This window comes from Ipomoea nil, unplaced genomic scaffold, assembly GCF_001879475.1.
Source record: "Ipomoea nil cultivar Tokyo-kokei standard unplaced genomic scaffold, Asagao_1.1 scaffold0848, whole genome shotgun sequence".
NCBI lineage: Eukaryota > Viridiplantae > Streptophyta > Magnoliopsida > Solanales > Convolvulaceae > Ipomoea > Ipomoea nil.
In genome coordinates this window covers 1,112,018-1,138,045 of record NW_017617276.1, presented here as the reverse complement: position 1 = coordinate 1,138,045, position 26,028 = coordinate 1,112,018, and the positions used below count along the sequence as shown (strand labels likewise).

Here is a 26,028-nt window from a genome sequence, read left to right as displayed (position 1 = left end):
TTTGCAACGCCATTCCTTTATGCTTTTTTCTTGGATGAATACTTGTAGGACCAAAATTAATTTCTCAAATTAATTTTGTTCTTCCTATGGTAGATTCCTTTTGATTCGATATTCTGATTTATGATGCTTGTACTAAAAGACCTAAAAACCAAGGGGATCTAAAGTACATTTGGCTCATCAAAACTTACAAAAATATTCCTATCAGAATATTCTCGGTGTTGAATTTATTTAAAAACTTGATTTAAAATATTTAATTCAAACACCGTTTTCGAAATAAAAATTTTGAAAGAGTGAAAATGGCTATTTTGGAAGTTATAAAATAGAATTTAGAAAAATTATTTTTGGGTTGTCACAACCGAGGATGGTAGTCGGTTTATGAGATATGTGGCTGTTTCAAAGGAGGAATCCCAGTATTTAAAGGGAATCGAGCCTTCAGCCAGAAGAGCTAAGTCGGTCTCAACAATGTGTCGATGTCGACGCTCTACCCGACCATTCTGCTCGTGCGTATATGCACAAGATTGCCTGTGTACAATTCCAAGAGATTTAAATAAAATTTGTAGACGGGGGTATTCACCCCCTAAATCAAACTAGATAGCCTTGATAGAACGTGAGAACAAACGTTCTACCATGGCCCGAAAAAGATCAAACACTTTATATATATATATATATATATATATATATATATATATATATATATATATATATATATATATAGAAGAGCGCTCATATGCGGCGGGGTCTTACGGTACGGCGGCGGGGTCTTACGGTACGGCGGTGCGGTTAAATTCCATAATACACCAACAGTGTTAACAATATGCACCAACAGTGTAATAAAAACACACCCCAATGAAATGTAATAAAACATCACAAAATACACCACAGACTCAAAAAAACACACCATATAACTCACCACCCCCAATGGTGTATTTCCGAACAGTGTATGGTGTTTTTACTCACACCTAATGGTGTGTGTTTGGTGATGCAGGGCTCTGTTTACTCTGTTTTGTGTGGTGTATTTCCTAACGTTGATGGTGCATATTTGGTGAACTATTGGTGTTGCCGCACCGTAAGAAATAACCGCACCGTAAGACACTGCCGCACCTGAACCCGCCTATATATATATATATATATATATATATATATATATATATATATATATATATATATATATATCGGTTTTTTCACGTAAAGGATAAAACCAACAGAAACGAGTATGGTCATCTATGAACAAAACGAAATAACGAAAACCGTCTGCAGAAATAACGGGGGCAAGACCCCAAATGTCCGAGTACACTAGATTTAAAACAGCGAAACTAGAGGAATTTATTCTATCTAGTGGAAAACGACTAGATTTGCCCAGTTGACAAGCCGAACAGAGACTCGGTGGACTCGATTTCTGCGGAACGACTAGACACGACTGGAGTACACGCTGGAGGACACGAGCATGCAGATGGCCTAATCGACGGTGCCAAACCACGGAAGAGGCCCGAGCGGACAAAAAAGCCAAGTGCGACCGTGGAACAGAAAGTGTGTATAGACCACCTGAACTTGGACCTCTAAGAAGCACCGCCCTGGTGATGCAGTCCTTCACAACAAAAAATGTAGGATGAAATTCAAAAAATACGTTATTATCATTTGTAAATCGGTGGACAGATAATAATGAAACAAATAGATCAGGAACATGCAGAATAGAGAAAATTTTAATTTTGATCCACTGAGTATTGGGGTTGTGTTAATTGCAACACTTGACTTTCAAAAATGTTAATTTAGTACCTTGACAATGCAATTTCTATCAATTTTGGTCATGCCGGCCAAATCTCACCGGAAAAATTTAATAGGTTAAATAATAAGGGTATATTAGTCATTTTATTCATCTTTTCTTTTTTCTCCAATGAGCCTCTCTATTTCCGGCGACGATTCTTCTCCGATGAGCTTTTCCGGCGACGACTTCTAACTGATCCCCTTTTTTCCAACAAGAAATGGAACCTGTAAAAGAGAACAGTAACAAATCAACTCGAACAAGTAACTCCTCCTCCTTGCATATTAACAACAGCAGATTGAGACGGAAAAGGTATCAAAAAAGATATGACAGCAACAGGAAAAATAAATATACAAATAAAGAAACAACAAAAAGAAAATTGCATGTATGCGAATATCAGAGAATTTGCAAAATGGAACGGTGAATGGAGCAGAAGAAGGTCGTCGATGCAGAAGGAATACAGAAAGAGGTCTTTGGATTTGATTTATATGCGATTGGTAGCTGTATTGAAAATGGGCGTGCATAGCATTCATAGTATTATTGTTGATTTATATTATTGGTTGATAAATTACAGGTTCGATTTCTTGTTGGAAATGGAGAGAAGTTCATCCTCGCCGGAAATAGAGAGGCTCATCGGAGAAGAAAGAAAAGATGAGTAAAATGACTAATATACCCTTATTATTTGATCTATTAAATTTGTCCGGTAAGATTTGGCAGGCAATTTGGCCGGCATGACCAAAATTGATAGAAATTGCATAGTCAAGGTACTAAATTAACATTTTTAAAAGTCAAGTGTTGCAATTAACACAACCCCAATAGTCAGTGGATCAAAATTGAAATTTTCTCATGCAGAATATTTGACAGACTTAATGACTTAGAAACGGAGGGGATCGTAGCACAACCAATACTAAAAATACCCAAACCTGTGCCGTTTCCAACGCGGAGGACGTCATTACTAGTATAGTCCTCGGAGTGCGTCATCATTGACGGATCCGGAGTTGCATGCGAGGATGCTCCGGTGTCGGGATACCATGCCGTGACATTCGGCGCGGCGCCACCATGGCCGTTCACTGCCATGTTCGCCTGTGCCGGTGGTTGATCGGAGTAGCGCCGCCACTCTCGACGGAAACTCATCGGAGTAGATGAACTGTTGTGCATGCAGATTGTCGGATAATTGAGGAATGGAGATAGGGTTACCTGAAACAGCAAGGGAAGTCGCCATTGCTCGGAATTCCGGCCGGAGTCCCCGGAAGACGTACAGGTTCTGTTCGTTGAGAGACATCGGGCGGCCGGCGAGTGCGAGGTCTTCGACGAGAAGCTGCGCCCGTCCAAGGTATTCGGCCGGTGACATGTCGCCCTGCCGGAGAGCCTGGAATTGCCCGAGAAGGTTGAGGCGTCGGACACGGGTGGATGAACCGAGAGCAGTCTCCACGGAGCACCAGACGGGCCGGGCGATGGAGCGGCCTACCGCGAGGCACATAACCTCCTCGGAGAGAGACGAGATCAGTAACGACAAGATAGACTGATCCTGTTGAATCCAGATGGCGAAGGTGGGGTTCGGAGCGGTGGAGGTGGCCTCGTCGGACGTGCTGCCGGCAGCGGCAGTGGTGGAGTCGATTACTGCCGGCGGGCATGGCGTCGTTCCATCAATGTAACCCAGAAGTCCTTGGCCTCAGAGAAATGGGATGAGTTGGGTACGCCAGAAGAGGTAGTTTCGTGTCGTCAATTTGATCGACACGAAGTGGTGAGTGGAGGAGAGGTGGTTCGTGGTGGTTGTCGTTGCCGGTGCGGCAGCCGTGCTTACGGTTCTTTCCGATGAGTTTTTTGCCATCTATAATTGGGGAGAGAAAAAAGGAAACCTAACACTAATACCAAATGAAGGAGTCTGTTTCAAATTGATAATAATCAGTAAAAGATTACAACAATAGGAATAAATAGATACCCTATACAATAGGCTATTGACTAGGAAATATTAAAAGTAATTACATGCATACCTAATATATCTAATAATACTTATATTAAAAAATGTAATACTAATCAGGAATAAAGTATTTATTAGTTATATTGGAAAGTTTAATACTTTTTCAAAAAGGTAAATTTTTACATTTTGATTTAATGAGGCGTTTGGTTGGAATGAATTACAATTTCATTCCCACTTAATTCTCACCTAATTCATTAGGCAAGTAAATTTCTTTGTTTGGTTGGAGGAAATTACAATTACACGGAATTGAATTGTAATTCCTCTATTTTTATGGAATTAGAATATCATGTTCCTTTGGAATTTCAATTCCTTGGTTTTTAGGAAACATAAAAAGATAACTTTGCGACAAAATTACTCTTTTATTTTTTTTAAACTTAAAATTAATGTCTAACCTCCTTATATCCATTACAATGTGTCTTCTTCTTTGTCTCTTAACACTGAACGCCGAAGACTTACCAATACTCTCCTCCTATCTTTCTGAGCAATAATTATCAGTAGGCTAACATTAATCAAGTATGTTTTCTCAAAACTCTCATAAAATTTTCATTCTTTCCGTGCGCCGATGTTGTGTGTTTTATAATAACTAGTATTTGCACCCGTGCGATGCACAGAATGAATTTGTTGTAATATATTAAAAATATATGAATCGATATATAATTATTTAAATTAGAACATCAAATATTATATAGTGCAATTAAAGATATAGTTTGGATCGTTTATATATTTTGATGTTATCATTGCTTGAATTTGTGTAAATAATTGCTCAAATTAATAGCTAGTGTCTAGATGTAAGCATACGGTTCTATAACTTTGAATATTTTATTTATCATTATTTAATATTTTTATAAATTAGGCAAATATGCTCGTTCTCTAACAACTCAGTTGGAAGATATATTTTTATCTAGATATATAGCAATTTTTTCATTTAAAGAAAAAACTTAATATCACCGATTATATTTACACATTATTGAAACCTCTTTTAACAAATTTATTGAGATATTGACAAATTTACCAAAATTTCCACAAATTCGCCATTTTAACAATTTATCTTTAGTCAAAACACCAAAAATATTATTTAATAACACAGTAATTTGCTCTAAATTGCTAAAAACTAAAACAACACATATATTTTTGGTTAATCTTTCCCAACCCCCACTAATAATAAATAATAAATAATGAATAAATAAATAAAAACTAAAATAAGAAGACAAAGCTAAAGTTTCTTAAATAAGAACCTTTTGGCTTCTCAATACTTGCAACATTGATGGGCAAACAATTATGTTTGTAATTCTTATATAGAGGAGCTCAAGAGCTCATCTTTTCAAATATTTTCAATGTGGAATCAAAATAATCTCATATCATTTACAAAGGGAGCCCGTGACTCCTCTTTGTCTTATTTTTCTTCTTTTTTTTTTTGTTAATTTTAATTTTATTTTGTATATAGTTTTGTTTGGATTATTATTATTATTATTATTATTATTATTATTATTATTATTATTATTATTATTATTATTATTATTGTTGTTGTTGTTGTTGTTGTGTTGTTGTAATTTGATTATTTGGCAAATTCGACATAATTTTAAGAAATTCGCATGTTTAACATTTTATATTTAATCAAAAGACCAAAAATATTATTTAATAACTTAGCAATTTGCTCCATACTGCTAAAAACTAAAACAATACAAATACATTTTGGGTTAATTTTTTCCAAACCCCCTAATAAATTAATTAAAAAAAATTAAAAAAAAAAACTAAAATAAGAAGCCACTAAGATAAGGTTTATTAAATAAGAGCCTTTTGACTCATTGGGCTTCAATTGGTTGAGAAAGTTTATATGAACAGATATTATATGTAACAGGGCAATCGAATAGTTAGGTAAATTATATTATGCACCGCGGTGCATAATCGATTATGCACCGCGCGTCTTTTTTTTTAAATGAAAATTAACAGTGTTTATTTCCGCCGTTTCGCACCATTTTGCAAAAAGTAACTCTGTTATTCAGTGTCATTTTGTATACACTACAGTTTCAGTTGAACACAACTACAGTTTCATTTCAATATAACTATAGTTTCATTCGATATTTATAGACTCAAATATGTGAAAATGTTATTTAATTTTATTTTATATACACTATAGTTTTATTAAAACACAACTACATGATCATTTTGATATAATTATAGTTTCATTGTACAATATACACTCAAATATGTGAAATGTTATTCAGTTTCAGTTTATATACACTGCAGTTTCATTTCACTATAACTACAGTATCATTTTGATATAACTGCAGTGTCGGTTTGGATATACTGTAGTGTCAATTGGTTTTTAATACACCAAACAAACGGACTCCGTTAATTCTAACGGCGGGCCGTTTCTTTACTTAAAGAAACGGCGCCGTATATGGGCCGCGGTGCATAATTGATTATGCACCGCGGTCTATAATATAACAACTGGAATAGTTATGCTGTGGAACTGTGTCCACCTTGCAATGTGGACACAATTCTATGTTAATAATTACTGAACTATATGTTCATAATTATAAAGCTATATATTCATAATATTTGAACTTCATATTCATAATTATTGAACTCTATATTCACAATTACAAAACTATATGTTCATAATTACTAAACTATATGTTCATAATTATAAAGCTATATATTCATAATTATGAACAATTTTGGAACCATGTCTATCATGCAAGGTGGACACGATTTCACGGCATAATTTACCGGGTCAATAGTACTCAAAAATAAAATAGGAGCCTTTGGACTTCTCAATACTTGCCCACATTGATGGTCAAACAATTATGTTTGTAAGAGGAGCATTGCTCAAGAGCTTCTCTTTCCAAACATTTTCAATGTGGGATCAAAATGATCCAACATCATTTACAAAGGGAGGTCGCTCCCTTTTGTCTTCTTCTTATTAATTTTAATTTTAATTTTAATTTTATTTTGTATATCGTTTTGTTTGGATTATTATTATTATTATTTTTTTTTTGTAATTTGATTATTGATAAATTCACAAAAACTTTAATAAATTCGTCATTTTAACATTTTAACTTTAACCAAAACACCAAAATATATTATATAATAACTTAGTAATTTGCTCCAAACTACTAAAAACTAATACAACACATACATTTTGGGTTAATCTTCCACAACCCCCACTAATAATAAATAAAAAAAAAATAAAATAAGAAGACAAAGTTAAAGCTTCTTAAATAAGAACCTTTTGACTTCTCAATACTTGCCCACATTGATGGCAAGCAATTATGTTTATAAGAGGATCATTGCTCCTCTTATATAGAGGAGCTCTCTCTTTTCAAACATTTTCAGTGTGGGATCAAAATGATCCCACATCATTTACAAAGGGAGCCGGTGGCTCGCCTCTGTCTTTTTTTTCTTTTTCTTTTTTTTTTTTGTTAATTTTAATTTTATTTTGTATATAGTTTTGTTTGGATTATTATTATTATTATTATTATTATTAGTATTATTATTATTATTATTATTGTTGTTGTTGTTGTTGTTGTTGTGTTGTTGTTGTTATTGTTGTTATTATTATTGTTGTTGTTATTATTGTAATTTGATTATTTGTTAAACTCGTCAAAATTTTAAGAAAATATTCATTATTAAAAAAAAAAAGAGATATAATTTAAAAAGTAAATTATTAATTAGATTACCTATTATAATTGTCTTACTAATTGATTCCATGTTACTATGTATAATTCATATATTTGAAAACTTTTTAAATCTAAATACCTATTAATTGCCTTAATAATTAAGATAATTGTTAGTCAATCAATATTCAATAGTACTAAAAGTATTATTTTGAATTTTTATACATAAGATATAATATTATTAAACCGAAATGATTAAAAATAATGTGTCCATATTACAAAAGATTTTATAATAGTAATTTTTATTGCCTAATAGAATTTGTCAATTATTAAATATTGTTTATGGTAATAATTGTATGATATTTAATACTAAAATTATTAGGTAGAATTTTTATAATTAAGGTATAATATTATTAAATTAAAATTATTAAAAGTAATGTATCCACAATATAAAATAAATTATACTTGTCTTAATAATCATTTTTTAATGCTACTGACTCTATTACATTGTATTAATATAAATTTATAATAATTATTTATTAATATAAATTTACACCGACGGTTAACTACAAAGTGACACATCATTCAACAACAATTATAAATTAAAAATAAAGAAACATTTATTCACAAATAAATCATAATTTGAAATTAAATATATTTATTAATTAATTTAATATAAGAACTGTAATTGTATTTACTGAAATCCAAAACCTAAGTTAACAGAACCTCTCCTTCGTCTTGTAAAAGCCTCTCATCAAAACTCTGCATCTTTGATAAATTAAACCTTGGCCATTTTTGGATGTAAAAAAAAGAAAAAAAAAACTTGGCCACTTTTGGATAATTATTATGAAAACAAATATACATAATTGTGATTCCCACTGAAGCAATGCAGCCATGTTTGCAACCTTTGTATATTTATTTTTATTTTGTGTAATTGTTAATAATGCTTTAACCATTTATGTCCTTTAATAAATTTGAAATCAAAATAACAAAGATGATGTTGGAGCAAAAATACCAGAAGAAGCTTAGAAAGTAAAGCGTAAATTAAAATACAATAGTTTTACTACATAGACTCTAAATCTCTATTCCCTCATTTTTATGATAAGTTATTTTCATCTTGTTCTTCCTAAGAAAAATGTCTACTAATGAGTAAAAATTGGAAGTAAAATTTAAGAGTTTAATTAAATATAGTATTTTAAATACACTTTGTTGATTTCAATAACCACATGAAGCTTTGTGGGAGTTGCAATACAGTGAAAGTTTTAACGGTTGCGTTAAAAAAAAAAAAAAAAAAAAAAAAAAAAAAGGTTACATTATGTTTAATTTTAGTTAAAATATATTTAATTAAATGTTATGATTCATTTACAAAAAAGGCTTCCTTAACTTTGTAATTGCTTTTTAATGAGGTGTCACTTTGTGGTTAATCGCCAGTGCATAGATATTATACAGTGCCAATGCATCAAATATTAATCTATTAAATAATCATACCTAATATGAATGGTAATATGTAATTAGAATTATTTAATACCATCTATAATATAGATGGTAATATCCAATTAAATTTGATTTTAACGTTAATACATAATTGATTTTATACGTTAATTCAAAAATATATATGTACATGATTAGCATACATAGGTGTACACGATAAATTAAATAATCACACATAATATGAACGGTAATACATAATTAAAATTATTTAATACCATACCTAATATAGATGGTAATATATAATTAAATTTGATTTTAAACGTTAATACCTAATTGATTTTATACGTTAATTCATAAAAGGCATGTATATGATTAGCATACATAGGTGTACATAGTACACGGTAAATTAAATAATCATACCTAATATGCATGGTAATACCTAATTAAAATTATTTAATATCACACCTAATATAGATGGTAATATCTAATTAAATTTGATTTTAAATGTTAATACCTAATTGATTTTATACGTTAAATCAAAAAAGGTATGTATATGATTAGCATACATCGGTGTACACGAAAAATTAAATAATAATACCTACTATGCATGGTAATACCTAATTAAAATTATTTAATACCATACCTAATATAGATGGTAATATCTAATTAAATCTGATTTTAAATGTTAATATCTAATTAATTTTATATGTTAATTCAAAAAAGGTATGTATATGATTTGCATACATAGGTGTACACAGTAAATTAAATAATCATACCTAATATGCATGGCAATACCTAATTAAAATTATTTAATATCATACGTAATATAGATGGTAATTAAGGATTACCATCTATATATAATTAAAATTTAATATTTTACAGCAATAATATTCCATGTACTGCAATATTTAAGGATTACACGTTAATTCAAAAAAAGGTAAACTTTAATAGCTAATTTATTAATATTCCATGTACTGCCATATACTTGTAGAATTTCTATTGCCATAATTAATTATTCTTAATTAGTGTATATTTTGACCGTAATTTTAATTAGCCTACCATAATTAAAATTTATAATTTTACCACAATATTCCATGAACTGCAATATTCCATGAATTACACGTTAAAATTAATTATTAGTAATATTACTTTGACCAATATTTCATGCATTTTTCACGTTAATTCAAGAAAGGTAAAATTTAATACCTAATTCATTAATTAATTTATATTCTGTCATATTCTTCTATAATTTCAATTATCATATTAATTATTTTTTAGTCTAAATATTTTTATTCAATTGACTTATTTAAATTTATCCGGAACTACATACTTAAAATTAAATTTCTAACCTATTTAATTTAATTTAATTTTCAAAATTTCGGAGTGAATTTGTAATTATAAATATTGTTTTTTTTTTGGATCGTGAAGTATTACCATAATTAATTATATTATTTTTGACATATGTCTTCACCTTAATTATTTGTTTGAATCCCACCTAGAAACACGTACTATTTCCAAGATCAAAATATATAAATTTCTTCATTTATAATTTATTTACAACGTATCTACCTTCTTTAAATAATTGTCTTAATTATTTGTCTGACTCTCACCTAGAAAAATAAATTATCATCATTAGAGAATCTTAATTAGAGCATTTGATCCACTTTTAAATTTTGATAATTTAAACACGGCAACAAATTCGAAGTTAATTTTTGTATGTACTGAATTAGTCTCAGACTACTACTGTGAACATCGAATGTTATAAAAGTGGATTCCAAACATATAAAAGAAGTAAATTACATTAGGAGTAAATTAAGAATAAATTAGACTAAGAATATATTAAGAATATTTTAAAAACTGAGAAATATCAAAAACGAATAACATAACTAAAGCATGATGTTAATATATTAAAGTGTTGACATATTCTTCATTATTCATCTCTAAACAGATTCCTCATTATTTGAATCCCCTTTGGTAGAATCTGAATTTCCAATCGAAGGTTCATGCACCTGTCCATCCAGAGAATCGTGAAAGTTAGAAAAATTTAAAATCTCAATAAAGTTATACAAAAAAACAAAACAATGTAAGTAAGCAATAGACTATCTCTTCAGAAAAATCATAATCTTCTCGGTCATAATCATGTATTGGAAAATCTGCATCTTTCAATATTCCCACAGTAGTTCTGTCACAAAACTTCAACATATATCTGTGATTAGTAGTTTTGTTTCTATACTCATTATAAACCACTATAAATCTATGAATTCGATAAACTTTACCTTCTTTAAATTTGTTGAACCACTTTTCAACATACACTCGATGAATATGCATATGTATAAAAGTTCCATGAAATTGTAAAAAAATCAATATGCATCAACTAAAATTTTAGAAATACAAAATATTAAGATTACAATTATATTTCAAAAAAAAAAAAAAAAAAAAAAAAAAAAAAGAAGAATGAACCTCTTGTCTCTGGAGGACGAACAACACGGAGAACTCTAAATATGATGTTATTCCAATGGCGAGTACATTGGAAGCTTACAGCTTTGAGTTTAGCACAATGATGAGTTTAAATAGCAAATTATTGTGTTATTATTGGTGTAAATATATAATGATCTAATATTACCATAATAATATTACCATAAATAATTAGTGTATATTTTTACCATAATAAAATGACTCTACCGTAATTAAAAGAAAAAGGGAATCTAAAAGAAACTGTATATTACACTCTATCATATTATTGCTACCATAATTTTGACCGTAATAAAATCAGTTTACCATAATATTGCTACCATAATTTTGACCATAATTAAATATTCCTTTTCTATATTCTTATATGATTTGTATATAATTTTTTTAATTAATTAAATTTAGAAATTATACAAATGCCCCTAAGTTTTGGGGGGAAAATTTGTTAGGAAGATTTTACTTTTATATATATATATATATATATATATATATATATATATATATATAGATAATAATAATAATAATATGTATGGTCATTTTAGACTTTATACTACTTAGTCTCTTTCAATTCTCATATCTATCAAACATTAAAATTAAAATTCACAATAATTATATTCTTGCAAACCAAATATTGAAATATAAATTCTCACTATATTCCACATTATTATTCCTCTACTATAGAATTAAAATTCCTTATCCAAAATTCCCCCTCACTCCAACCAAACGCGGCATAAAAGTATTACATTTTTTCTGATTAGTATTACTTTGTTCGGTATATGTATTACAATTCTATATTAACTCGATCTACGACACAAATAAAGATCCATAAAATGATCTCACTCAAGTGTTACGTTTACAAAAAAATTTCAAAGTAAAACAATTTTTATCACATTTTAATAATTCCATTTCTCTTATTGTCCGTCCAAACAACATTTGCCAGCGCAAGTGCGCAACTAGTTTTACATTATTATTACATTATACGTAGTCGAAACTTTGTTCCAATAATTCTGATAGAGTTAATACCCAAAATCATCCTCGACTATAGTGATTTTTTTCAATTTCGTCCTAAACGACTTTGGTGACCTAATATCGTTCCAGACTTTCGTGTTTCGCTCAATTTAGTCTTCCATTTGTTATTCCGTCAAATTGGTGTTAAATTAAGGGACAATTCAGTAATGTCAATATTGATCTCTCTTTACTTTCAACTTGTGAAGTGCGAGATTCCCCTTTCTTGTACGAATTACACCCAGATTTACTCCCAGACCTAAAAATCAAAATTTATATTCGTAGTTTTAGGAGTAATTCTGGGAGTAATTCGTAAAAAAAAAAAAAAGATTTCACAGTTCACATGTCTATGAGTAAAAAGATGCCAATATTAAAATTACTGAATTGTCTATTTATTTAACACCAAATGGACAGAATAACAAATGAGGGACTAAATTGAACAAAAACACAAAAATCTGGGACTAAATTGAGCGAAACATAAAAGTTTGAGACAATATTAGGTCACCAAAGTCGTTTAGGACGAAATTGAAAAAAACAACTATAATCGAGGACGATTTTGGGTATTAACTCAATTCTGATAAGGTAAGTAAATACTAACTAAACCCACCGACAGAGCAAAGCAGCAATTTAACCATTAAATTAAATTGAAGTATAAAGCTAAAGGCATATGAAAGCAGTGTCAACAAGCTAGAACACAAATAATAATAATAATAATAATGCGGATGAGCATCAGTCTCCAGGTCCAGGATGAGAAGAAATACACACCGACCCTACTAAACAAACAATTTTATTGCTCAAAAATTATCGTCGTTGAGGTGGTACTGGGCGACGACCTGGGTGCAGCTAGCCAGAGGCTGTTTGGTGGTGAAACCCAAGTTGTTGGCGAAGCGGACGTCGTTGACCAAGCCGTTGTTGCGGGAGAGGATGACGCGGGCACGGTCGCGGCCGCTGTCTGGTTTGCCGGAGAGAGGGTCTGAGCTCTTCACAAGCACCACATCGCAGAGATCGTCGCCGCGGTCACCATTCACCAGGATGCTGTACTCTCCCTGCGAGTTGGTCACCGCGTTCGCACTGTAGGTCACGGCATTCGTATCCCGGTTCGTGCACACCAGCCTAACATGCGATTCTGCAATTTTTTTTTTTTTTAAGTATGAACTCTCCATAGAAACTATAACTGCTAAGAGAAAGTTAATTCGATATCATTTTAACCTAACTCAATTATTCATCACGCACAATAAAAGCTATCAATCTTAGTATGTAGTAATGTCATTGAATTGACTAATTTAAAATTTTAAAAACGACTCCATTTGAAGAATCCATCGATGTTGCACTATTTACAGATCCGATTTCGAGATATTTCTTAAAATAAGATTCATTTTCCTTCTACTTGAAGGAAGTGAAGTTGTTAACATTATCGTTACGCATTCCAATCAATTTGATGATATAAATAGTTAGATCTGTCTCACAGTAAGGTTTAATCACTAGATCTAAAAAGCTTCCTCAAAGTAAAAGTTTTTTTTAAAAAAAAAAAAATTGAAAATAAATTAGCGGTAGAGAATAGCAGATCTGATTCAAAGTAGAAGGCGTAAACATCATTGAGAATGCAATGGTAACCACTTACCAGGGAGGTATTTGGTGGCGGTGGTCTCGAAGCCGCAGTTGCAAGTGTCCAAGTAGACCTTTCCCTTGACAAGGAAAGGCTTGCCGGAAACGGTAGCGGTGGCAACAGTGGCGGCGGCGGCAAGGGAGCAGAGAGCGAAGAGTGCTAGGAATCTCGCCATTTTGTTCTGGTTTTCGTTACTGTTTTCTGATTCACGGAGATGAGAAGAAGGGGAGAGAGAGATATAAAAGGGTAGAGAAGGTTCGGAGAGTGAGTTGGGGGTAGGCTGGCAAGAGGAAGGGATATAGTCACATGGGGTGTGTGAAGAAGACGTAAATGACAGTCCAGACAATAAAAGCAAAACGCGGCGTACGCGCAATCTATCTTCCCCTTCTTGCGTTCAATTTCGGTGCGGTGGGCCCACACTCCCATGTGCCATTCAGAAAACTTTTCTAATTTTTCTCACTGCTCTAATTTTTTAAATTTAGAGCATCTTTAGTGGTTAATTCCAGCAATGGTTCTCTGACTATGTTGATTTTCTATAATTGGTTCCTGACTTTTAATTTGGACAATTTAAACCCTTAACTTTTAAATTGTTTCTAATATTAATCCTTCCGTCAAATGAATGTTAAGTGGATGTAAATTTGAGGGGTAAAGGCGTCCTTTCAAATACTAAGTGTATATTTCCTCTTCGATTTCCTTTCTTTGTTTACCGGCGATGGAAAATTCAGGAAATTATACAGAGTACCAACATTCAAGAAATTATCTCTACCAAAAAAAATAAAATTCAAGAAATTATAAATTGCAATGGAGCAAAAGCCAGAGGTCGCCGGGTCTCCTGGTTGCTGCCTTCACCGGAGGTCACCGCCACCACTGAGCCTGTCACCGGAAGAAATCTCTCTCTCTTTCCGTCACCGCCAACGGGTAAAAACACGAAACCTGATGGAATCTTGGTCTTAAAACACGGTCCTAAAATGAAGTCAGATTCAGTTCCTTTCGGTGAATCAGTCTCTGCCGAGTTTTGGGTAATGGTTGAAAATTTGGGCTTCCGGAATTTTCTGTTTCTTCTCGCGGCCGGAGATATCTTGTGATGGTGGTGTTCTGTTGATCTTCAACGATCATTTCCTTTTTTGATGGAGATTCTAGTAATATTCTTTTCCCCCAAAAATATTGCCACAAAAACGAATAGTTTGTTTGAAGGTGGGATAGGTATTAAGGATGAATGACCCCTAATGACCCTGTAATGTATATGGAAATAGGAGTGCTGAAATGGATGGAAAATTGGTACTCCTTATTTTGTCTCCTAACATGGAATTCATTTTCCTTCCAGTTTTGAATGTTGAATGAAGAGAAACTGCCACTTTGAAATAGGAGATTCAATTCGCTCTATGCTGTCGCTCAAGTCCGCTGTGGACGACGGATGCGGAGCGACATTTTCAGACTGGAACAAGAATGGCGATACTCCGTGCCGCTGCACTGGTGTCTCTTGCATGAATGTTTTCGGCTCGTCGGGATTTTCGTGGAGCCTCTGTTAAACGCTACATCGTTGCGCATTATTTTTCTCTACGAATTTGCTGGGATTTTGATTTTTATCGCGTATAGAGAGGAGGATGAGGAGGTATAATACGCAGAGTATGTTAAAATACGGTTTTGCCTCTCAATTTAACGTGCACTTAACTAGCTTGTGACAGAAGGACTAATATTGGAAATATTTTGATAGTCAAGTGTCAAAATTGTCCAAATTAAAAGTCGAGGACCAATTGTGGAAAATCACGATAGTCAAAGGACTAATGTTGGAATTAACTCTTTAATTTTTTGTCAAGTTTTCTCTTGCCAAGTGTGAGAGAGTGCGGATAACAAAGGAAAACAAGTAAAAATAATTTTAAAAGAGTTATTTCTATTTTTTGTTCTATATTTATAGGTGATCAGATCCGATCTTATTGTTTTATAGGTCCGAGATATCTACTATACTAATAAGAGCCCAAGAGAGTTAGGCCTATAATGGGTAGAAAAAATGACGGTCACAGATTTTAATCAAATGAATGGCTCAGATTAATTAAAAGATTGATCAGATTTAAATTTTACACTAAAATTTCCTAAAATACCCACACACCGTTACTAATTCCGTTAAAATTTTAAGAATTGCCGTTAGTTCACCGTTAACTTACTCATTTATTTCAATAAAAAAAGGTCTTAGGTTCAAACCTCATCCCAATCAAAGTTGGCATAATTAGTACTCTATTTTACTCTTATTAAATTATATAAATAAAAATTTAGTAGTTACAACAAAAAATAATACATATGCATTTCTTTAATTTAGAATTATGTGTCCACAATGCCTTTATTCAAAAAAAAAAATTATTCATTATTAATCAATTAAATAAGAGAAATAATTTTATTAGTTATATTTTCTTCAATATAAAAATTCTTTATATTCAAATTTATTAATTGATTATATTCACTACATTATCCTTACAATGTCTTTATTCAGTGAAATTTTTTTTATTAATTATCAATAAATTAATTAAAAGAAATATTTTCATTAGTTATATTGTCTTTATTTTTCTCAAATGTAAAAATTTTTACATTCAAATTCATCAATTGATTATATTCACTACATTATCTATTATCTTTTTTGTGCACTATTTTTCTAATTAAATATCAAAGTTATAATACAAAATAATGCTATATATATATATATATATATATATATATATATATATATATATATATATACCAAGTATTTTATTAATACCATGAAAAAATTAAAAAAATATAATTAATAAAGTCAACCATATTAACTACTTGAGAGATTTTGTGACAACGAGAGTATTCAAATCACACAACAAATTGAAGTGAGAACTACCTCGCAATGTCCTTGTTTGACAATTAGCAGTTAGCGGTTAACGTTAGCGGATTATACTAGCGGATTTGACCAGCGAATTTATTTAATTATTAACATTGGGTAGAAAAAATGACCGCCAAATTATTAAATCAAATGAATGGTTCATATTGTTCAGGTTTTAATTTCTTCTTTTAAGATTTTCTAATTTATCCTTAATTATATGATTATCCATTTAACTTTTCCGTTAATTCACCGTTAGTCTAATTCTAATATTAAAGTCTAATATAGAATTATAACTACACCATTAATCTAATTCTAATATTAAAGTCTTAATAGAACTTAACCACAAATCCTAATGTCGGAATCTCCTCAAACAATATTAGTATATATTTAATATTTTATGTCCTAATTTTTATTTGTTCTCCCTTATGTCCCGTATTTGGTTTCAACGATACCTATACAATTATTTTATTGACAATTATAATCAATCTTGACTATATTATCTTGCATTTGTAAACTTAGAATTACCTATTTAACCCGCACGGGCTTAGCTCAATGGTTTAGTGGGTAGTATTTGGGAGAAGAGACGAAGGTTTGAACCTCGGCGGCGGCAGTGCGGGAATTATGTCCAAAGTGGGCAGATTCCTTGTGCGTATCAGCATTTGGCCCTGTCTGCTGAACCATTGAGTCACCGTGATTTACAACTTCCCACAATGCTCTGTCGGGTCGGAGTGTGGGGAGCCCTTGGGATTGGGGACTCAACCTTTGGGAGAAGAATTACCTATTTAAATACGCAAATTCAACCTTCAATTATCTATGCATGAACCATTTCAATATAATCCTGTCTTAATATACTTTAAAGTACTTATTTAAAAAAAGCATTGGGCATTATCCCAATCGCGCAATGCGCGTAAAAAACTAGTAACTAAATAAAGGTCTTACTTAGGGTGTGTTTGGTTCGCACATAGGAATTGGAACTGGAATAGGTATCAAATACTTTGTAATGATAATGAGTTTTGGAGAAAGTATTTAACAAGTTTGGTAGTAGAGTGGAATGGGAATGGTTACTAATAGTAGTGTTTGAGAATGAATAAGTGAATGAAACCCTTATTTTAGTTGGGTATGAGTTTTTCAATTGGTGGGGGTATTCGAAACCCATAGTAGTGTTCTAAAAACCTATCAACCAAACAATAACAATTACTTTCATACCCATTCCTATGGGCAAAACCCATCAACCAAACACATCCTTAGTTAGCATTGTACCTAAAATTTAAATGTCTACAGGAGGTGGTAATTGATGAGGAGAATGCCAAATTGGTTCCCACCATAAATGAAATCAGGGATAGTGTTTTCAGTATGAAAGCTAAAAGTGCAAATGACCCTGATGGATTTGGTGGGGGGGGGGGGTTTACCAAAGCTGCTGGGAAATTATCAAGGAGGACTTGCTTAAATGATTGAAAGTTTCTTTGAAGGAAAAACTTTAACTAAATCTTTAACTCATACTGCAATTGTGCTCTTGCCTAAGGTTTCAAACCCAGCAACCTTTGCTGAGTTCAGACCTATAAGCTTGAGTAACTTTTGCAGTAAAATCCTAACCAAAATCTTGGTAAAAAGGCTAGCTGATGTGCTGGCCATAATCATCTCACCTTACCAAGCAGGGTTTGTCAAAGGTAGAAACATCATAGACAATATCCTGCTGGCTCAAGAAATGTGCCATGGCATCACTCCTTCAAATGAGGATGTGGTCATCAAATTGGACATGCAAAAAGCTTATGCCATAATGTCATGGAGCCGTGTGACAAATGTTATGAGAAAATTGGGCTTTTGTGTAGGGTGGATTAACTTGGTGGACAGAACTGTGAATAATATTTGGTATTCCATGATCATTAATGGGGTTTAAAAGGGCATTTTTCACGCTACAAGAGGGTTGAGGCAAGGAGATCCATTATCCCCAAGTCTATTCATTCTAGTAGCTGAACTACTGTCAAGATTGATTGGGGATAATGGACCTGCTTTCTCACAACCAGAAGGGGGGCCTAAAATTCATCATCTTGCTTTTGCAGATGATATGATAGTGCTTACTTCTGGGAAAGGAGGGGAAATTGAAAAAACAATGAGGGCTTTGGAATTTTATGAGGGGCAGTCAGGGCAATTGGTAAGAAAAGAAAAGAGTGCATTCTACATGCACTCTAAAGTGTCTAGGAAGGTTATTGAGAGAGTGAGAATGGTGACTGGTTTCCAAAAAAAGGAATTCCCTTTCACCTATCTGGGGTGTCCAGTCTATGTAGGAAGGAAGAGAGTGATGTTATTTGATTATTTAATTGCAAAGCTTAATGCAAAATGCAAGGGCTGGCAAAATAGGAACTTGTCCCGAGGGGGCAAGGCTGTACTAATTAAATCTGTGTTGCAGGCTGTCCCAACCCATGTATTTTATGCAATAGAGCTTCCAAAGACTGTGATAAAGAAGATGGAAAAGATCCTGGCTGACTTTTTCTGGGTAACAATTGATGGCAAGGCAAAGTACCACTGGAGCTCTTGGGGAAACCTGGCTAGACCTGTGAAAGAGGGAGGGGTGGGGTTTACTAGTTTAAGGGATATTGTTGAAGCTGCGGGAGCAAAGTTGTGGTGGAACTTCAGGACTTCAGACTCCAATGGGGGGAGTTCCTGAGAGCAAAATATTGTAAAAGCTCCCATCCAGTGTGCAAGACTTGGTAATATGGGGATTCCCATATCTGGAAAAGAATGTTGCAAATGAGGGAGAAAGTGGAGGGGGAGATTGAGTGGAGGGTGGGAAAGGGGGAGGTGAACCTGTGGTGGGATAATTGGCTAGGGAGGGGGTCTGTGGAGGGGGAGATTGAGTGGAGGGTGGGAAAGGGGGAGGTGAACCTGTGGTGGGATAATTGGCTAGGGAGGGGGGCTGTGGCAATAATTTATAATGTGGAAGGGAAAAAGCCATCAAAAGACACTTTGAAAAGTTTGTGGCAAGGAGGAAGATGGAGAGTGGACGGCTTGGATTTGCAGCTACAAAGGGAGGTCAGAAGAGTTGAGCTAAGGGAGGGAATGAAGGATAAGGCCAGGTGGAAGCCCTCTGAAGGAGATTTACTTTTGCATCTGCCAAGCAATTGGTGAGAAGACAAGAGATCAGGCCAAGAGAGCAATTCTGGGTCAGGAAAGTATGGGCAAAACATATACCCTGGAAAGCCTCCTTCTTGGCATGGAGGGTTTTTCTGGGAAAAGTCCCAACAGATGACAAGCTGATAGCCTTTGGTTTCCAGGTGGTCTCAAGGTGCTGCTGTTGCACCAGTCCAAATGTAGGCAGCTTGCAACATGTCTTTTGCCTAGGAGACACATCAAGGAAAGTTTGGAATCATTTTGGTAGCTCTCTGGGAATGAGAATACAGTTAAGAGGATTGAGACAAGTTTGTTGGGATTGGTGGAGCAGAAAGCACAAAAATAAGCTCATTAAGTTTATGGCTGAGAGACTGCCAGTCATAATCATGTGGGAACTTGTGGGTACACTTGAATCAATGTAAGTATGGAGGGGAAAAGCCCTGCAGCTAGGGTGATTTTCAGAATTGTAAGGGCAATGGCAGATTGTGTGCAAAGAAGATGGCCAGCTTGGGATCCATTCCCCCCAAATTGGGAGTTCATCCTAAGGAGGTCAAAGGGGTTTGGATGCACCAGAATAATAAAAAAGTCAAGCTGGAATTAACCTCCTAAGGGAGGGCTAAAAATTAATATAGCAAAGGGTGAGAGATGCTGCAGTTTCTTTATTAGAAATTCAAGAGGGGAATTCATGTTAGCTGGAGTTTGTTTAGGAACAGGAAATATTGTGAGACAGGTTTTGGAGGACTGTTGGCAATGGGGTAAAGTTAGAAATTATGTGCAGTTGCAGGTGGAGTCTAGTGTAAACCTGGAATCAGAAGGGGGAAGATTTCTTGAAGGTGTAAAAATCACCTGGCTAAGATGTGAGGGTATGGTGAACTGTTTAGCTCAATGCCTCCTTGCCAGATGCAAAGGTCAAAATGTGACATTCTTAAAAGCTGATGAGGCCTTCCCAAGAACTTTTTTGTATATGTTGGCCCTGGAAAGGCTGCCTCATTTCTCTATTTTTCCTGGGAGGGATGTGTTGCAACTAGGGGTGGGCGTTTCGGGTTTCGGTTCGGTTTTTTCGGTTTCGGTTTTTCAGTTTTAAAAAAGTTAAACCATTCAGTTTAACATTAGGGTTCGGTTCGGTTTGAAACGGTTCAGATTTAATTCGGTTTGGTGTTCGGTTCGGTTTAAGATCTCCAAATTTCAACATTTTTTAATTTTTTGAACATACTACCAAACAATACATATTCACATAATCCAAATTCAAACTCTAAACATTATATAACAAAATAGCAATCCAAAGTTCAAACACAATACTAAGTACTAATTACCAAACATCAGTTAACGTTTTTGCACAACCGACTCTTCAGTTGGTTCAGTTGGAATATTTTTATTGATAAGATGAATAATCATCTATCTGTATAGTTGATATTAAAAGAACAAGTGTCAATTACTATATAGTTAATTTTTGGACACAATCTGTCATTGCTAGTGCACTCGAAATATATTCCAGTACTAGAAAATAATTATAATGCACTAGAAATCAAAATTAGAATGACGGTAAAGCACATTAAATTTATAGAAAAACATGAAACTAAGGAAAATACTTAATATTTTAAATATAACTCAAGTTAGATATAATTGTGAGGTAAAGAACAATTGCGACAAACAACAAAAGTGCAATGTAGAAAACAAGCTATAAAGAAATCAAATAAAAAATTTAAGGTTCGGTACCAGTAAGAATGATAACTGAACAGCGGAGCAGGCATCAAGGAACTTGGATTTACTTCTTTTATTATTATTATTATTATTATTATTATTATTATTATTATTATTATTGTTGTTGTTGTTATTGTTATTGTTATTGTTATTGTTATTGTTATTGTTATTGTTATTATTATTCTTATTGTTATTGTTATTATTATTATTATTATTATTATTATTATTATTATTATTATTATTATTATTATTATTATTATTATTATTATTATATAGCATTCGGCTCGGTTCGATTTTTGCCAAACCGTTCGGTTTCGGTACTAAACCGTTCGGGTTACAAAATTCTGAACCATTCGGTTTTCTATTACTAGTTCGGTTCGGATCGGATCGGATCGGTTCGGATAAACCGAACCGAAGTGCGCACCTCTAGTTGCAACCAGGCAGAAATACATGGGATCCAGGTGGCCGATTGGCAGAAAGCAGAAGGAGGAATGCTCTGAGCTCTGCTGGCCTGCTGATCTACATCTATATGCTGAGGCACCTAAGGAAGGTGCATTTTTGAGTGCGTCTGTGGGTAGTTAGATGAAGCAATGCAGCATCAGATTACAAGAGCTGCAGATTTGTTTGTTAAAAGCTCAAGAAAGTCCTGAGATGATGTCGCAAGTGCTTGATGAGATCTGCAGGCTATGGACACCTTAAGCAGACTGGAATAGATGGTATTTCTATTGTTGAAATGCTTGCTGCTGAGAACCTTGGACAACAGTGAGGATTGAAAGATCCGAGGTATTAGAGGATGCAGTCTGATGCTGGGATAGACTGGAGAGCTCCTGTTTTGAGCCTGAAACTATTGCAGTGATCTCTGTTGAATTAGGTTTGTAAGTATTGCTATCCTCTTTGGAAATGTGGCTTGTATGGCAGTTTTACTTGGTTTGCAGGTCCTTTTGCCATTGGATCTCTTAGTAGGGCTATGTCTTGAGGGTTAGAGCTGGTCATGTTGCTATGATTGCTCAGAGAGGGCTGTGCTATGCCTATGATTGTTTGCTTCATGTGGGGACTGGGTTGGCTGGAATGATGGGGTGAATTGATGAGTAAAAAAAGGAAAAGATAGAAGAATATGAGAAGAAGTGTGAAAAATAGAAAATGGAATGAAATAATAAGAAAAGAAATGAGAAAGGTGATGAGAAAATGAAAAGGAAATGTGTTGCTTAGCTTGAGGTGGAGTTTCTTCATTGCTTAGGGTGTTGGACCACATAGACTTGTCCCGGTAAAAATGCAGAGCTTTGTACGGGGTTGAGTTGGCCCAAACTCTAAGGGTGAAGGCTCTAGGTTACCATTGCCTAATCCTTTAGGCAAAATGACCTCCTTACGCAAGTTCCTTGACATCAATAAGGGGTGTTATCTAAGGGGCTAGGGGTGGGTCTCATTACCTCGGGTGAGGGCATAAGTGGCCCCTTCGGCTAAAACACAGTCATCTGTGCGGGGGGTTGACCCTGCGCCCTTGGGGTGAGGACTTAGGGTTCATATGAAGAGAATGATTGAGGGCATGACATAGTCTCTCTTGCATGGGCATGATGGAATGAATGGTATGAAAGGGGAGTGCAAGACCAATGGCAATTTGTGTTAAGGGATAGAAAAATGTTGAAAGGGGCAAGCAAATCAAGTAAGGGTTGGTGATTGATGGTTTGTAAAGTGGATGGCAATACTTGTGAAGCTAATTGGCATGAGACCGGTTGCATGGCCTTGGGAAAGGAGAATGGGCTTTCTTTGCCTACTTGGTTAGGACTTGTACCTTTGGGCCTTGTTTTGTTTAGTAAAGCCGAATGGCTTTGGTAGATAGAGTGGCTAGCCTTGGTCATATGACCATGTTTGTGTAAGGCCGAATGGCCCTTTGCATGTTGTAGTTAGAAATGGGATGAACATTGTACCCTTGAGGCCACTTTGGGGCCATGACTCTTTGTAGGCTTTAAGCCATTTGTTTGTTTTGGTATAAAGTTCACAGTTTCTTAAAAAAAAAATAATAATAATAAAGAAAAAAATACTAATATCAAATAACTTGAAATAAATTTTACAAGTTTTTAAAAATTTTACATACACAACAATAAACACAAATAAAAAAAAAAATTTATAGGTGTTTTTCTAAATGTAAAATGATCAATAATTATATCAGTGCATACATCAGCAATGTGTGGGTACAGCATCCGCCTACCTTCACACCTCCTACTTACTTGGGCTTAGAGGCCGATAGGGCGCGATTGTGTGCGGGTGGTCGACCCCGCTCTCCTTCATCAGCTTAGTAACGGTCAACCTCTGCGTAAGAAACTTCTTTACTTTTTTTTTTATGCGATCATCACTCATCACTTTACTTGATGTACGCAGCTCCTTTCTCCGATAGCGTCCAAATACTCAAGGCCTACTAGACTCGCAAACGGGCTGCTCCCAACTCTAAATCTGACGACGAAGTCGAGTCTTTCGTGGGGCTCCTGGGTGATCCTTCCATGGATGGCGTAGACTCCAATACCCTGTCTTTTCCTTCTCCATTTTTCCCTCATACTCCCATCATTCCCGCGGATTCCCTTCCTTGTCGGCCTCCTCCAGGAAGATCAAATAACCCCCCTCCCCCTTCGATGCCACCCTCGACCACACCCACTCAACTAGGCGAGTATGATATGTATGACCCTTTAGCCGCCAGGGTCTTCGGTGACACATTAGGCCGGCCCCGCCTTTGTCACTATGATCCCAACCACATCGCCTTCATAGGCCGCGACGTGCGAGACATTATACCAGCCCCCCGGTGGTTCTGCGTGGATAGCATCCCTAAGGAGGCCTTGAGCTCGCACTTGGTTGATGACTCCATGAATGTAAGTATGCTCTCCCTTATCCTTACTTGTTGAACTGTGGGTTCTCCCAAACCTAACTATTTGCGATCCTAGGTGGTCATGCAATCGGTGGGGCTTCATCAGCGCCTGTAAGAGGCCTCGAGGGAGTATGCCGAATCGGAGAAAGCCCACCAGGATATGGAGAAACGCCTTCAAGAGTATGAGCGAGTTCACGAGGGTGTGCTGAAAGAGTTTGATGCATTGAAGAAGGCTCATGCGACCCTGCAAGAGGAGCACTAGAAGAAACAGGACAATCATGTCAAGGCCCTGGAAAACGCCATGGAGGACTGGTAGGAGATCGAGGACTTTGTTCACGCGTCGAACGAGCACGCATGACGCATGCCCAGGCTGCTTCGCTACTAGTTATCACACCCTGATCGCTCCGGCCAAGGTATGGTAGATGTTATGCAAGGGTGGCAGGCTGTGCGGGACTACCAGGCCTTCTTGGGTCCTCCACTTGTGCAAGTTCTTCAAGAATGGGCGGCTACCCCCGTGGGTAGGGCGGCCATGGGGCCAATAGCTGAGGTATGGTTACGCGAGACTGCCGAGGGACAGACTAGACTCGTGCACGAATGCGAAGCCACTTTCTACATTGGACGGTGAGCTATGCAGGACCGGCTGTACGAAAAGTTGGGTCAGCGCTTTACTTCTTTCAACATCAAAGGATGTAAATTACTAGCTCTCCTCTTTCTTCATCGCCCTCGGCCTCTTGCTGTAGCCGAGCCACTTTCCACCACCTCACCTACGTCGGACTTCCTTATGAGCCCGAAGGCAACTCACCTCGGAGGGACATCTTCGGTTGCACTTCCTACTGATCCCGTAGCTGGTTTGGGGGTCGCTGGTAGCGTGGATCCTTCTAACCTCCATTTCACCATCAACTCGGGATTTGGCTTCTCTAGATCAGCTGTGACAACCCAAAATTTAATTTTATAAATTCGGTTTTAAGAAATTCCAAAATAGCCATTTTTCACTCTATAAAAATTTTTGCGATGAAATCGGTGTTTGAATAAATTATTTTGAAACACTTTTAAGTAGATTCAACACCGAGAATATTCTGTTTCAAAAATCTTGAATTCTCGGGTACATTGCGTACCTAGTTTTTTATCCGAAGGTCAATCTGAGTGAAACCGGGAGAAATCTGAGAAACCTAAACTAAATGGTTATCTAGAAAGTATTTTTGGAAAAATCTATTTTGACCCCTAAACTTTGGTTCATGATGCAAGGTGAACCACAAGCTTTCAAGCTTTTGTCTGATCTTTATAGCAGCAAGCAAAATTCTCACTTTGCCCTCAACCAATCATTGTTGTTTCTCCTAGGGTTTTGGACCCTATATAAGCATCACTATTCCTTTGCTCATTCCTGATCTTTTTCCGTGCCTCTCCAAGCCAAGTCTGATAGAAGAAAATATCCACAGTAAGCTATCCTTCATCCATCATCCCTTCACTTTGCTTCTTGAGTTATTTTCCTAGCTTTCCATCTCTGAGACCTTTTCTTAGGCATTGTATGTGTTGTTTGTCTTGGTTGTTGAGGTGTTTAAGAGGTGAAGGAAGTAGTGTTTGAGTAAAGTGGAGGCTGAGATCCACACAAGAATGAAGACCTAGAAGAAGAGGCTACGAAGGTATAACCCCAT

General features: G+C 34.8%; 1 protein-coding gene across 1 annotated transcript; it reads right to left on the bottom strand.

The window, feature by feature from the left end:
• Positions 1-12,201: 12,201 nt before the first annotated feature.
• Positions 12,202-14,170, bottom strand: LOC109178517 (protein DOWNSTREAM OF FLC-like). The gene is made up of 3 exons (XM_019328152.1): positions 13,887-14,170; positions 12,846-13,391; positions 12,202-12,273 (listed from the first exon to the last, which is right to left on the bottom strand). The coding sequence occupies exons 1-2, from the start codon at positions 14,044-14,046 to the stop codon at positions 13,060-13,062; spliced, it is 492 nt and encodes a 163-aa protein (XP_019183697.1). The 5' UTR covers positions 14,047-14,170; the 3' UTR covers positions 12,202-12,273; positions 12,846-13,059.
• Positions 14,171-26,028: the final 11,858 nt, after the last annotated feature.

What these genes read in the sequence shown, in the direction of transcription:
- LOC109178517 (XM_019328152.1), bottom strand. Translation starts at nt 14,046, where the DNA reads ATGGCGAGATTCCTAGCACTCTTCGCTCTCTGCTCCCTTGCCGCCGCC. An exon ending in CGCCACCAAATACCTCCCTG is followed by an intron (nt 13,392 to 13,886) that starts GTAAGTGGTTAC and finishes AAAAAATTGCAG; the next exon opens with AATCGCATGTTAGGCTGGTG.